Source organism: Periplaneta americana, chromosome 8 (assembly GCF_040183065.1).
Source record: "Periplaneta americana isolate PAMFEO1 chromosome 8, P.americana_PAMFEO1_priV1, whole genome shotgun sequence".
NCBI lineage: Eukaryota > Metazoa > Arthropoda > Insecta > Blattodea > Blattidae > Periplaneta > Periplaneta americana.
The window spans coordinates 62,867,303-62,883,562 of NC_091124.1; the positions used below are offsets into that span (position 1 = coordinate 62,867,303).

Here is a 16,260-nt window from a genome sequence, read left to right on the forward strand (position 1 = left end):
GAGTGCACAGTAACTCTGTGTGACTTTAAATTGTGGTTTTCTGTTACGTACAGTGACGTGTATTATGCAAATTAAGCTTTCAGGAATAACTCCCTGTAAAGTTAATTTGAATAATTTCGAGGGAAAAATTGTTCTGGGGCCGGGTATCGAACCCGGGACCTTCGGTTAAACGTACAAACGCTCTCCTACTGAGCTACCCTGGAACTCTACCCGACACCGAGTATAAAGGGAAAAATTGGATCGGTGTCGGGTAGAGTTCCCGGGTAGCTCAGTGGGAGAGCGTTGGTACGTTTAACCAAAGGTCCCAGGTTCTATACCCGGCCCCGGAACAATTTTTCCCTCAAAATTATTCTATTGAAAACAAGTTTATAATCATTTGATTTTTAAAATCACTGAAAGTACATTATCTAACACTTCAAATGAGCCGTTCAGAGCATAAGTGGTGTAAGTCAAAATTGGGTAATGAAGTTTAAAGTAAAAATTCTGTAAAATACAGCGCAAAGTAGCAATTAATATGTCCTTCGTGCTCTCCACTGACTACTAATAGTTTAAATAAATTGAATATTAATTGCTACTTTGAGCTGTATTTTACAGAATTTTACTTTAACCCTCATTACCTATATTTGACTTACAACACTTCTGCTCTCAACGGCTCAAATATTGCACAAGAAAATATCTACTTCGATCATAAGTATTGTACAGCAATTGAATTTCAAAAAAAAAAAAAAAACTGTCGATATTCACATATAATCAATGTTTTACTTCTTGGTTTCACTAGAAAACTGTATTATAATATTGTAATAATGATACACTTTAAAAAAAGTAAACTCAACAGTAAAACAAAAATGAAACAACTTTGTATTTTCTGAAACAGACTACAACCAATGCTTTTAGTATGTTTACTATGACAAGAGACTATCAAATAATTTTCGAGCAGTCGAACTCTTGGCTGAGCTGTCAATCATTGGGCCACTGTAGAAAAGTCGAATCACGACTATGGCAAATGGCATTTATGGTTTACTTTGACATGTCTGACTTAGGGAGACAGACTTTAGTGTGTTGACTTCTTACGAGAAGAAAGACCGCTGTGTTAGGGGCGATGTTGCCAGAGTGCTGAAACTTCCAACATAATTTTCTAATTAACCGTGCATTTAATCACAAAATGTAATACAGGTTTTCTATTCATTTAAGTATATCATATCGTCTCTTTCAAGCTGCAGGATTATTTCACTTTCATTCTGTATACGACGTGTCTAAAATATTTAAATAAGTGGCTTGACTTTGGTTTAATCCTCAACAAATTTCACATTCCTTGAAAAATATCACTTCCATAAGAGTTTAATATTATGTAGCTGAGTTATTTTCTGTTGTCAATCACTTCAATATAGAAGATAAGTATTTAAAGGTCACTATGATTTCTGATTTATCTTGTGGAGAAGGAAATGAACAGTTGAAAGTAAAGCTGACAGTACTGCAGAGATGGCGGTACATTATTGAATTGCTCAGTGGATCAAAATTGTGAAATATTATAGTTTGTTAAATTTATTTAATCTATTTGCATCAAAAGTGTTCACAGAGAGAATTAAATGTGCGGATGATCGAAATAAATTTGTTGATTTAATAGAAGAGTTTGACAGGTTTCAACTGATGACTTCAGTTCTCCTGCAAATCTTACAGCATTGTTATTTAATTTTCATATTATACAAATACTTGACTGTTACATCTTTGGGCAAATAATCACTTATGACAGGCGCAACATTGACCGAATATCTAGACCATACATGGGCACAATTTTCGGTTAAGTGAGGCACTTGATTTGAAATAGTTTGTTTACTAGGAGAGAAGACTGCAGAGTAGGATGGGAAATATAAACTGCTGTGACCTGCGTCACCTTATTGTAATCGCTAAGGCAGTCAGTGGCGAATTATTAGGAAAGCGCTTGGTTAACGTGAGAGACTCGAAAACTTTTATTCAATTTTGCAAATTAATTCGGCAGCTTTAATCATAAACCTCTTTACTATTTCTCCATCATTGAATTGATTTAAATCACAGGCGAGAAATTGCGTAACTAGCCAATAATATTCCATCACGTTGTCTACGTTTATTTTCTTGAATATTCTGGCGTTTCTCAAGATTACTTAATAGATTTGCACGTTCTCGACCTAAAATAATTTCAGAAAATCATATTTCGTTTTCTACGCACATTTGATATTTTTTTTATAAATTTATTTTGGAAATAATACGTACAAACAACATTTAATTCCTCGTACCTTTTAATGCAGCGTGTTTAAGGTATAATGTCGTATTTAGTATACTATGCAAATGTTAAGATCATAAATTTTCTTCGGAATAGTACGAAAAATAACATTTAATTTGTCTTACCTTCTAATTCAGCATGTTCTTTATGACATAAAGAGTAATATCGTTGTATATTAAATTTATTAATGCCTAATAGGATTTTCCAGCATAACATACATCGTATGTTCTCCCCTTCTAAACAGCAAAAAAACTCTTCCTCCCATTTCTCATGAAATAATCGTTTTCTAACACGTACACACTGCTTTGATAATGCCATTATGCCACCACTGATATTGCTTATGAAACTGATATAGAATCTGCCCACGCCCAGGAGCTACGTGAGGGAGGAACGGGGACTGTGAAGATGATGGCACTCAGAGTGATAAGCTCTGTGAAGGTCAGTGAGGCACAAATTCTCAAGTGAGGCACGATGCCCATGTATGATCTAGACTGTCGAATTTCCATGCTGTAACCTGGATTCGAATTTTAATGGTTCAAACAGAATTTGTGGTGGATAGAGGCTTGATGATTTTTGAGAGTTACTCCCGTTTCCCCTGCTGGCATTACACTATTGCTCCATCATCTTTATTACCATGCTGTGCAATGAAATTCTCCCATGGTGGACCAAAGGCAATGCGTACAGTGACAAAAAATGACTACACCTTCTGCTTGTCACTCTGCTTGGATGAATGATATAGAATCAATCATTGCATTTAAGGAAAAAATATTCACTCACGAGTAAACATGTTCTTACATTCCATTACATACTGTTCGTTTCAGTGAATAAACTTGATGCTCAAGGGAAAACAGAGACAGTATTAATGTTTAATTTGCAATTGTAATATTTTGTGCAGGATGCAGTTCCCAGTCAACATGTGCCTGTTGCTGTTTTGGAGCGAAAGATAGAAGCTACAGATGATCCCAAAGAGAAGAGAAATCTTGAGCACCAGCTACACATCATGTTGAAGGTAAATTTGGTAGAGACCTGTAATATCTTCAGTGAAATACTTTGCTTTGATTCTGTAGAAAGTAAAATTGTGCAGCAGCGTGCAGTGATGACGTTTTTGGGGAAGCAATTCCATGGAAACACTGTATGTAGGCAACAGGCATTGGAGCCCAGTCGAGCAATGGCATACATACAGACAACGCTTCCCTTCACATCACACTACCACACGCCACTGAAATTGTGTTAAGTACAAGAAGTTTTATAACTGAATCTATAGGTTGGAAAGCACTGCTGGTGTAATCAAATCATTATAGAAAACATGCGCGAAATATTTACTAGTTTTGTTTTGTTACGGAGAAGGAGAAATAAATTAAAGGAAATGGATGGAAGAGGGAGAGATGGAGAGAAATGTATATGTAGGAAGGGAAAGAGATGAAGTCAGAAAGGGAGTAATGAAAATTTGGAAATAATTTGTGTACTGAATCTCCAGTGCTTTGTGAGTATTTCCATGTAACTTTATTAAATATCGTGTAATCCAGTAGCGGATGGTGGGTTTGAAAGTTGAGAAGGCCAAGACGCAAATGATGAGAATATAAAAATATACGGCCTGTGACGTACCCCATTATCAAGCGCAGAATTTATAGATTTTAAGAAAATAAAATTAGGTTTTCCAATTTATGTTTTAGGATTTTAAATCTTATGTTTAGGAATTTATATGATTTTACGGGAAAATAATAAAAATAAACAACATACTGTTAATATATTACAACAGCTTGGTAAAGATTGCCTCTCTTTAGGACACTCTAAGTCCTAACCTACGAATTAGGTCTTTTAGATCATACTGAATTTAAGAATGTTAATCTTTGTACATAAAACGAATAAGAAAAGCAATATTTCGAGAGTAACGAGATTGCAACAAAATTGATTTGAACCTAAAAATCCGGGGCTTGCTCATTACTATTACATAGTGTAATTTTACAGCAAATTAACTCGATGTTCCTCTTTCTTCGCAAACCGATCAAATAGGTCACAACATACTGAATAACTGCTACTAGAAGAAGCTAGAGACAAATCTGCATTTGTTTCTAAACTCTCGATATATTTAAAATAATGTATAAGTAAATACATCTCATAACACAAAAGAATAAAATAACAAGAACACCCGCAAACAAGAGAAAATCTAACAACGTAAATGAAAACTTTTACGCAGGGAGAGAAAAGTAACAATACGTGACTCAATTTTCTAAAACCAAGAAGAGAGAAAGAGAGAGAGCTTCCCAATACAGCCGAAACCAGCCGCTACTATAAGCAGTACAGTTGTCAGCGGTGGGTAGGACGTCTCCAAATCGGCTCCCCTCGCGCGTTCTAGTCAAGTTTAAACACTCTTCTAACCAGCTATCTTATTGGTTGAACTGCTGTTGTCATTGTTACCGGGGAGTAGCATCATGTAGCCGACTCCTCTCTCCCGCTCTCGCATAGACACTGCAGGCTGCTAGATGTCGACTATACACATTACAGCGCTATCTATTATTTTTCAGTACGAATTATTTGTACTATCTACAGTATAGAGAGCGGGCATCACCAACTGAATGTGGTCGACTTTACGTAACTTACATCTTAGTCGTAGTGAATAATAAAATTAATATAAAAGAAAAAAAGTTCGTCATTTGCTGTAACTTGTCTGTGATCTTAATTCAGCTGAAATTATTACTGCCATATTGTGTTCTGGTAAAATATTAGGGGAGGCTCGGCCTCCCTTGGCTCCCCTGAAAATCCGCTGCTGGTGCAATCACTTTAAGAGTTGTTAAAATATAAAAGTGTCAGTACTTTTTGTTGCCTGACATTTATTATTAATATTATTAGGTATTACACGACCATATTTAAATTACGTATTATTAAAACTACACTATCTACCAAAAAGTAATTGGACACTGTTTTTGCCCCTTTAGAACCTCGTGGTATCACCTCTTGTAGCTATAAAGCAGCCACCCTGTCAGGTGTGCTTTCCACCAGTTTGTGTAGGATATCCACTGGAATGCATCGCCATTCCTCTTGCAACACGGTACTCAGTTGGACAATGGAAGTTGGCCGCATCTCTTAAGACCTCAATCGCCGGTCCAATTCGTCCCAAAGGTGCTCAGTGGGATTGAGATCAGGACTCTGTGCAGGCCAGTCCAACCGGTGAACATTATTGGCTGCATACCACTGCATAGTAGCCGCCGAAACATGGGGCCAACTTCCATTGTCCAACTGAGTGCCATGTTGCAAGAGGAATGGCGATACATTCCAGTGGATATCCTACACAAACTAGTGGAGAGCATGCCTGACAGGATGGCTCCTGTTATAGCAACAAGAGGTGGTACCACGAGATTCTAAAGAGGCACAGTGCCCAATTACTTTTTGGTAGATAGTGTATTAATTGGTACTCAAATTTCATTACTATCGTCAAATTTTGCGTCTGTGAAAAGTCATATTTTATTCATATTTAAACAATTTCATAGTGAGGTCTACTCTGCGAACCTAGCAACTCTACATCTAGATTCGAACCCACGTATTCATGTGTTTTCGTCTGACATTCCATAAGTGTTCCTTCGGAATGACGTTGGTGATGGTGATGATGGCGACGAAGACGAATAAAACTGCTACCTGTAGTACCGAAATCACAGAGCCAGGAAACTTGTTTGCTTAGAAATACACCACTGATGACGTCTTTGATGTTTACTACATTAATTCCATTTTTACAGTTGCGTCAGCATATGGAGAATGTTACGGATGATATCTTGCTTGTGGCAACTGGCAAGAACAGGAGGAGGGTGCAAGAGTTGAAAACAAACAAGTACAGCCTGAAACTGGAAGACTTTGATTGCTACAAAAAGTTGGTTAAGTCATACTCTGAGAATTGCTTCAAGCTGTCTGATGTAAGTTGATCTAGGAACTATTAAATTCGACCTTTGCATCAGTATATTTACCCTGTCTCCATTGTGCCTTATTTGTTAATTACAATCTCATCTCGTGTACTACATAGAGAGATGTTAATAAAATTATTGTTGTTTTTGTTTACAGAACCCATATGGATACAGACAGCTGCATAAGCTTGCCAGTGTGTGTGGCCATGATAAAGTGAACGAAGATTCTGTACTGAAAGCCATAATTAAGGTGTGCTCTACACATCCTTATATGCAAAACATTGTATAGCAGATTTATATTATGACATGGTAAAAGTACTTCTCTTGTATATGCTATTTCTGTTGCAAGAAATATTAAGTTGGTTGCAAAGAGTACCACTGCCTCAAGATTGTTGAGATTTGTCAACTCTGCTTACTGTGTGTTCTGGAGTGTTTGTACAGCTCGCACAGAAAATCTGGAAGTAGGGAGAACTGAATGAAACCGACAAAATATATGTGCTAAACATCTAACTAAAAATATTGACCTCTTACTATATGCCGCTAGTCGGAGTCCTTAAGCTCTGCTATCCCATCCATTTAATTGTTACAACTGAAATTACCATTACCATCAGTGATATCACGGAGGTTTATGATAATGGGGTCTATAACTTCCATCAGAAAATAACTCGTGTTTCATATATTCATTTTCAATTTCTGTTTAACATTTTACAAAGATGACGCCAATTTTATTCATTTGAGAATATTAATCCCTAGATAACTGCAGAACTTTCCAAATTTGTAGGGAATTTAAGAGAAACCTTTGCTCACCTGCAATGTGTATGTTATGGTTATTAGGAGCTGTTTCTTTGATATTGATGCTGAGTCATCACTGCAAGACTTTCTGTGCACGTGATATGACAATGTATAACTCCCTGGATACACAACACTTCTCTCATCTCGTTCTTTAGAAATTCGCCTCTGGTAGTTTATCCTCTTTTGCCTAATATCGTATTTTTCAACTAATAACAACCTACTTGTTTTCGTTTTATTTCGAGAAATTCCCAGTTTTTAGCATTGTTCTAACATTAGCATTGTCCCCAGTAAAGTGAATTGCGTGTTTCAGTTTAATTCTTAATGCAGTGACTGTTGCAACGTGTTTTTTGGACATGTAAAAATCATACACTATCCTTTGCACTACACTTTAATCAAATGCGTCTAGTTTCAAGATATCGTTTTATTTGTTTTCTTTTTATCCGACATTAAAAAAAGTATACCATTGTCACACACTATATTCCTCGTTTGTATCACACTACTATGGGACAAGCCTGTAGCCATTGCCACTCTTGAACTTTGTGTAGAGGAATTTTAATCACTTGAGAAGTTTCTTTGGACATAAACACCAATACATTGTTTATAATTTCTTTGGTTTGAATATGAAGCTTCTTTCCGTTTGATTTTGAAATAACTGGAGCCATTTTCTTAAGAATTGCAATTTATGAACACTTAAACTAACTCTACAAATATATACAATTTAAATACACACATACCATACTTATAAATGCTACTGAATATTTTTAAAACTTCCGTAAGCAATTCACTACAAGCACCTAATAGAGAGTGAACGTAACAGAGAGAAATATTTTGCATGTGGACTTACACCTGATTAGTAACTGGTACCTGCCGTTTAAATCTAAATGGTTGCTGGGCTTTCAGATCTTTCGTGCGAGCTGTACATTATCTGTCTAGTTATTGCTGTACATGATACTAGTAAGAGTACTTAAATTGAGAATAGTCTTGCAATTCCTAGCAGTAACAACATTCTGAGTATTGCCTTTGTATTATAGTGCACCTTGTTTTGTCTTTGATATTTGATATTATTAATACATTTATTTTAAAAAAAGTTTGGCTGAAATTATTTCAATATATTTCCTTGCTCCACACTATAATAATGTTAGAAATCCTTCACATGACAGCACATTACTTAAGTGATTTAATTCTACAGAGTATATTATTATTTGCCAACAGTAAGTTATTTAGAGTTGAACGAAATTATGGCAGGGAGTTTGTTTGAGAAACTGATGCAGTCATTTCTGAATAAATGTTGCTTTCATGCTGCCTCATTGAGAAAAATAATTCAAGAAACCCAAACATGGAAAATAGTAAATGGATATTGATATGAACTGGGTTACTGCATACAAAAAAGTAACAAAATAATGAATTGGGAACTGATAAATTTACCCATAACTTACATGCAACATGTTTAAAAGACAGTAATGATTATTGTTTAATTCTATGAAATTTAAAATCAATTTAGACTCCTTAAACAGTTTTATAAAACAAAATACATTCTCCGTTTTTTCAGAGTAAATCAACAGATACCGACCCTAAATAAATTACTTTATTTAGTTACTGTGTTGAGAATGGTAGCTTCATAATTCCTTTGAAAATCACTGATGAAGGATTTGTTATTTTAAAAATTGGGCACTCATGGTAGAAATAGTTCGAATAATTTTCTTTCATTGTCGCACTTGTATTGTTTCTTCATACTTTAAATCTAATTTAATTTTAAAATATTTCTTGAAAAAATGGGGGGAATGAAGGGATTTCAGCCTGGTGATCCTCTCCTGTCTACGCCACTGAGTTGTTGACTCTTGAATTGTTTAAATATTAAGTATGTGAATGGAAAGGAGCTTGAAAATGAGTGAAATATCTTTTATTTTTGTTTGAGGAAACTTAAAGGAAAAGAAAAATAAAGAGAGCAACAGAATTTTGATGTCAAAGATCTCTACTCGGTCTATAATGGGAGAAAAATTGTAATGTTTTGACATGAAAAGTTGTTCTGTAAACTCTGATGTCACTTGTGGTATCATCGAAACAGAAATATAATGGCAGTGTACATAAACCTCAGTTAAAACCGTAGTTATGAAACCATGGTTAAAATGTAATGGTGGTTAAAATGTAATTTTGGTGCATTATGTGTAATCAACTGTTACACATTGTTAGCTGGCACCTCATTTAATCGGGTCAAAGTGTGTGATAGTGCATTGTTGTACAAAGTGACAAAAGGAAAGCACCCTATTTCTGTAAAGATGATAGTCAACATCTAAAAAACAACTACATTTAAACCTTTTTCCCACAGTGCGTGTTTCTCGTTAGCAGCGGCGGTTCCTCTATATGAGCACAGGAGCATGTGAACACCTTAAAAACCAACAATAATCATACATATTACTGTATTAATATTATTACATCTATTACCTTCCAATGTGCAATGACGTTCCTATATTTTTCGTCTCGAGAGAATGTCCCGTTCATGTGTCATGTGTCATGTGTCTTTAAATCTCCATTGGACAGGTTGACAGCAGCTCGCACAATTTTTCTCTAGCAGGGTGGAATAGCCTAAGGCGAGAATATTTTCTGGTTTGTTACAATGGTTACAATAGCTGTAGCTCGCACAGGTCTTAACATGCTAATGACAGAGAAAGAGAGAAGTTCCATCTCTCTTGGGTCAGACATCCTGTTCCTTTCTCCCTCTTTCCTCGTTTTCTCTCTTTACTCTTTCTTTTCAAAATACCGATATGCTGATTCTGTTGTCTTTTGTTCAGTAAAGTAAACAAAATACAAGCTGCATTGGTGCGTATTGAAAGTTGAAAGAGTAACACTTGAAGTTTGGAGACGGACGTGTGTGAAATTGTGGGGGTGTTAAATAAAAGAGGATTAAAATATTCCTCCATAACACAATGACAGAAGACCGATTAAGTACATTGGCTAGGTTGGCAGTGGAAAAAAAAAACTTGTGAACAACATTAGAGTTATTGATGAGTTTGAATCTCTCAAAACTAGGCGCATGGAGTAATAAATAAATCTAGATCTTCAACAACAGCAGTGAAGGTGAGTCCTATGAATTAATTTTACTCTACTCTTGTTTAATGGTTTTAATTTTGGTTTATATGCGTAGATTTGGTACATGCATATTAGAACTCTTATCTCTGACGTGTGACTCAACTGTACGAGAATATATCAGTGTGTTCATTAACAATATATTTTTTTTTTTGTGAACACCCATCCAAGAAAGGCACGAGCCGCCACTGCTCGTTAGATCGCATATGGGGAGCACTGATGGCAGTTCAGCATGTTTGTTTGCTAGCAATCCTGCCCACCACTGGCTGCTTTAATAACTACTGTGCTGGATTTCCAGATAAGGTTTCTTGCTATTTTTCGCGTTTGCTTGCATGTTGGAATACCGTTACCAAATTAGTTGTTTCGTAACTAAATCTGTTTAGTAATTGAAGATAGAACTTCAGTTGTTTTATTCTTCTGGTTTAGTTACTTTATTACAACGTAATACTAATGTTAATGTAGGACTTCAGTTGTTTTTGACGAATGGTTTAAGTTTATTATTCATCATGCGTGTTGGCAACAGATGGAGCAGATGAACAGCAGATGATGTTACAATTTTAACTGAAGAGAGCAGCTGAAGAGTTTGTATTCAAAATGAGTTACAGATGGGCCAATAGTCAAGTTAGGACTCAATTGAGGCTTAAAGAGAAGAAACTTGCCTATTGCTATTCAGGGTCAGAATTACCATAATAAACGAATCTGTGCGAAGGTACAGTACTGAAATGTGTTTGTTTTGCAATGTGCATTGAAACCCAATAGCACTGAAAAAGACATCTAGGCCTGTGTTTCTAACCCATTTTCGGCTCCATATTTTTTTTTCCTGAACGTGATATCCTTCTCAGCATCCAAAGCCAGCAGAACAGAAAAGGCTACTAAACGTCCCTTTCATAGAGCTTCTACCACAATTTCCACGTTTGATGGTTACAAATTTTCACGTCCCCCAGCATGCAAGACAGCCCGCTGCTTATGAACAGGAACCATTACCAAAACAAACACAGAAGCCAGCAGAGCATCTAGAGCAACACCAGGCTTGCTGGCCAGCAAGAATACAAGCAAGAAAACATGCACCATGGGAACTGGGTTTCATCCAATTCTACATAAAATGAATGGGATAATTTTTCTCTCTTTCAGATGTAGAGAACATTCAATATTTTATTCTCTGATCGAAATGAATTTGAACAAATATGCTCTAACAACAACCTTAAAGAAAGAAGCTGTAATTTTATACTATCACACCAAAATATTCGTCATGACGGACTCACTTAAGTTGAGTGTATTTGCTAGTGTGGACACAGATTGGTTGAGAGGGTAGCCTTGCACTCGCCATAGTAACATGATGTTACGGGTTGAAAAATGAGTCCCTGAGTTATGTATTACTGCATTACTGCCTAATTACCTCTAGTGTCATGAACTTGGAGAAAAATAACTTGGATACTGAAATTATCATATTACAGGTGTTGAGCAAGTGTAAATAGAATGTGTTCGCTAATTTTTACAGGGAGGGCGTTACCCTATAGTCCTCTTTCAGTAGCAGCCACTGACGTTAAGCATTGTATTATTGGATTGTCACAATATGGTAGTATGAATAGTGTGTTCTTAATGTTCGGAAATAAAGGTGCTGCAGGTGCATATTATTGTGTAAAGGGAAATGGTTAGGGTAAGGATTGCACGACGTGTTAACCTTAATAGGCATATAACTCTTCTAAAAAACAAATACGGGACCAAAGACAGTTAGAAAAAGGGTCTGTATGCATAGTCTTGAGAGCATATAGTCTGCAGTTGGAAGTAGCCTGCCTATAATTAAGAAATTTACTTGAAATGTCTTGCCAAAGTTTTGAAGTGGAAGTGACTAAGTCCATGGAGGAGATTGACACTACCAAAACTAGATTATCTTAACTATACTATTAATTTAATTTAAGCAACATTCTATCTAATCTAACATACCCAACATGACGTACCTACCCTCCTAAACCTAACCTACAGTAGCGGTACCTACCTATGTAACCTACCCTATTCTACCTCACCTTAGCTGATATAAGCTGTATAATGTAAGTTAACCTGTTTAACTTAACGAAATAAACCTAAAAAAAAATAAATAAATAACACATCTACGTGTACAAATATACCAGTATCAGACTTCGTCTATTTAAACTAATGTATGTCCTATCTCATGCTATAGTCACTGGCACAGTATCGAGGTAACAAACATAATTTATGGTCTGAGTTAGCACTCTGGCATGTATTCGAATGCGCCTTGAGTCAATAACCTGATGGCAATTTTGTCTAAGTTCTCCTCAACTGTAAAGTGCATCTCAGGCAATCTTATGGTAAATCCTTGGATTGAACTCTCGATATACCATTTCACTATCACTGATACTAGATATTCGCGAAGTTGATAATGTTAAATAACCGATTAAAAACCTCTCACTACCGTACATTAAAAAATACCAAGTGACGTCCTGTAAACCATATTCTACCTGTGGCTCAAATGATAACGCTGGCCTTCCTTCCCCAGTCAGGTCGTGATGGAATTTGTGGCAGACAATGACGTTGCAGAGGAGTTTTCTCAGGGTAGGCCTACTTTCATTTCCCTGTACCCATTCACCAACATTTTCCATCTCAGTCTCATTTAATTATATTATCTGCAATAGTAAAAATATGTTGGGGATGGTACAGATTATCAATGCTGATACAGGAAGAGCTTGGAGCTTGTCTGACCACTCGTCTTTGGATGGGACCTGGCTCTTTTCAGGGGCTGGAGCAGGATGGTCTACCTATCAGCGTCGGATTCACGAATGCCACCCAGATCACCTGTTAGATTTATGTATTTGTGTAATGGCTAGTACATGATATTTACTATCATTGACTGAGCGAAAAACAAGAAAGTGGTGAACAAGTAATTAAGTAATTAAAAACATTCGGGCTCTGGCTTCCCAGTAGTGGTCGACTTCCTTGGAGGATTTCAGAGCAGGGCATTTTGCAAGATGTTGTCTATCCATGTCTTCCTGTTGATGGCACAAAATGCAGGATGCTGATGGAAGAATGCCAAGACGAATGAGGTGTTTACCCAGGATGTCATGTTCAGTGTTAAGGTGAAAGCTTGCAACTGCTAGTCTTCTGGGTTCAGGAGGTATATCCTTCAGTAATTTCCTACGTTGTTGCGAAATGTTTATATCCAATTCTTGTTGGTGGTTAATTTTTTGTAGTTGCTTGATATATTGTTTTACTGAGCTAAATGACAAAGGTTTCCGTGGGTTTATTTTGAGATTGGCACCCTTCTTAGCTAATGTGTCAGCCTGTTCATTCCCATGTAGATTACAATGTCCTGGGATCCATTGTAACACAACTGTTTTGCCACTTTCTTTTAAAGTTGCAAGTGTTTTTTGACAATTATTGATTTGTTCTGTGTAGGGGTGGTCAGTTTTATTTATGGACAAAATGGCTGCTTTTGAGTCCGAGAGTATGAAGGCGTTTGTGAATTTATCCATATGGAATAAAAGTTGATTTAAGGCAACATGTATAGCTTCAATTTCTCCATCATAGGCAGATAGATTATAACCAACTGGGAGGTAGAAGCAAAATAGATTACCGGTACTAAAAATACCAGCTCCTACATTTCCTTGAAGGTCTGTTTTTGAGCCATCGGTGGATATCTAATGTTAATGGTTTCAAGGGCCAATTGTTTTAAATTTTCTTTACTGTGTTGATTTTTGATGATTTGTTCTAGGAGGTCTATTTCTGATTGAATTATATCTATCTGAAGTGGGATCACCTGTTAGATTTGGACAATGATCGCATATGAAGAGCACAGGAAAAGAACGTGCTTTGTCCACTTTTTTTAAAAAATGAGTTATGCATGCTATGAGATGCAGGATTCCATGTAGTTTAAAGTTATTAATCGACCAATGTGATAATGTGAATAGTCGAAGTGCTACAAGAGATTTTAGATTTGGCGTACAGGGAAAGAACGTGCTAAGTCCTCTCACTACAGGGAAATAATGTGCTCTGTCCTCTGTTTCTGTGATTTAATTTTTAGTTTCCTTACGGATTGGCATGCATGTTATAGCAGGAAGAAGGGAATTGGAGTAAAAATAATATTCCATTGTTTTTCATTATTGTTATAATGAGAAAATTCGTTCTTGCTGCATAAACTTTATGTACAAGTATAAATCTTTTTAGTTTGAGAAATTCAGTTTAGAAGTATAAGTGTTGTAAATTTGTCACTTAAATTTTAATATTATTATATTATTGAATGTTGAGTACTTCATCTGAGGATGGAACTCAGAGACCTTCGACTTCTAACAGTGTTAAGAAAAAGAAAGTACGAGGGAGAATGACTGCAGTCATGAAGAAATTAAGGGTTCAATCACATCAAGTAGGAGAAGACTGCAACTGTTAGTTAAAGTGTTTCGAGTAAGTAAGTGCTGAAGAAAGATCAAGTATTATAAGGCAATTTAATGATTTAGAAAACTGGAATCAACAATCATTACATATGACTGGGCTCATTACAATAATTCCAGTTTATCGAAAGTGATCAGTCATTACAGCAATGGAAGGACCAATAAATTGCATCTCCCAGAAGAACTATCAGTGAAAAAGATGTATGAAATGTTCAAGAAAAAATACCAAAATTTAATAATTTCATATGAAACATACAGAATAATGTTCAATACCAAATTCAATATAGCATTTGGATATCCAAGGAGTGATACATGCATATGATAAGTACACAGCTGAGATGGAAGTGCTGAATGCAAGACTGACTGAAAATAATTTAGATGAAGAAACAAGTTTTGGAATAAATTAATAAGATCACCAGTAACAACAAGGTCCATAAACTCAAAGTTGAAATATTTTATACCAGAAAGAGGAATGCTCGTTTAAGAAGTCGGAAGTTTGAAGAAACAGAAGCAATTTTCATGGACTACGAAAAAATGTATGCTTACCGTACATTAGTATCAATGATGTGTATTAGTATTACAGAAGGCAATTATCTGTTTACTCTTTCAATATTCATCAAATTTCAGATGAAACTTCAGTGTTTTTTAGTTGTACTGAAGATAATGGTAGAAAAGGAGCCAATGAAGTCGTATCCTTTTTAAATCACTTTGTGACAGGAATAATGGACAACAAAGCGGATATCTTGAAAATTTTTGTGATTCATGTTCAGGCCAGAGCAAGAATTATACTGTTCTGAAGTATCTTAATTATCTTGTGAACGAATTGAAACTTATGAACAGAATGAAACATTCGTTCATGGAATGTAATAAAATATAGGACTAACTAATACAAAAGCAGTAGCAGAACTTCCAATGGGTTGGGTGCAGATCATGGTACAAGCTCGAAGTAAACCTACGCCTTTTGATGTTGTGGTGTTCAATCAAGAGCTGATATGATGGGAAGTTGGGAGTCATTTCTGCAGAAGAAATATTTGAGGAAATATTCATTTCTTACAAGGCCCATCAGAGGGGTAATCATCACAAAAGAACACCCTCACCTCATTCTACATCGTGATATGTGTAATGGAACTAGGATTTCATCGGTGGTGAGAGCTTCACTGCGATTTCGAGAGCAGCAATCTGAAGAATACCCATGTCCTGCTTACAGAGGCAAAATACAAATTATTTTGAATAATTTATTTTATATCCGCTAATAATTTAAATATCGGTAACATTATTTCTAACAAAGAAACTTCTCTGGTAATCTCGAAGGAAAAGTATTAGGACCTGCAGATTTTGAAGGAATTTCGTGGACACGAAGATAGTGTTTTACACAAACCTTCCACATTAGACTGGGCTGTACATTTTGGGTCAAAAGTGATTTTTATGGTTATTAGGTCCTGTGCAGTTTGGAACAAAAATGATCATTGTTATTATTATTATTATTATTATTATTATTATTATTATTAGGCTCTGTGCATTTTAAGACAAAAGTTAGCATTATTATTATTATTATTATTATTATTATTATTATTATTATTATGTCCCGTGCATTTTGGGACAAAATTGCACAAAAGTGATCTTTATTATTATTATTATTATTATTATTATTATTATTATTATTATTATTAGGCTTTGTGCATTTTGGGACAAAAGTGATTTTTATTATTATTAGTTCATGTGTATTTTGAGCCAAAAGTGATTATTATTATTATTATTATTATTATTATTATTATTATTATTATGCCCCACTCCACTTCATTACAGAAAAAGTTAAAAAAGGAAAGGGAAAATG

The 16,260-nt window shown here is 35.6% G+C and overlaps 1 protein-coding gene across 1 annotated transcript in view; it reads left to right on the forward strand.

Annotated features, from left to right (window-relative positions):
* LOC138704762 (legumain-like) overlaps positions 1-7,021 on the forward strand; it is a 34,352-nt gene extending 27,331 nt beyond the window's left edge. The window contains exons 10-12 of the mRNA XM_069832974.1: positions 3,153-3,266; positions 5,989-6,162; positions 6,308-7,021. Coding sequence (XP_069689075.1) covers positions 3,153-3,266; positions 5,989-6,162; positions 6,308-6,439 — 420 coding nt within the window. The 3' untranslated portion in view covers positions 6,440-7,021. The remainder of the gene's footprint in view (positions 1-3,152; positions 3,267-5,988; positions 6,163-6,307) is intronic.
* The last annotated feature ends 9,239 nt before the right edge of the window (positions 7,022-16,260 follow it).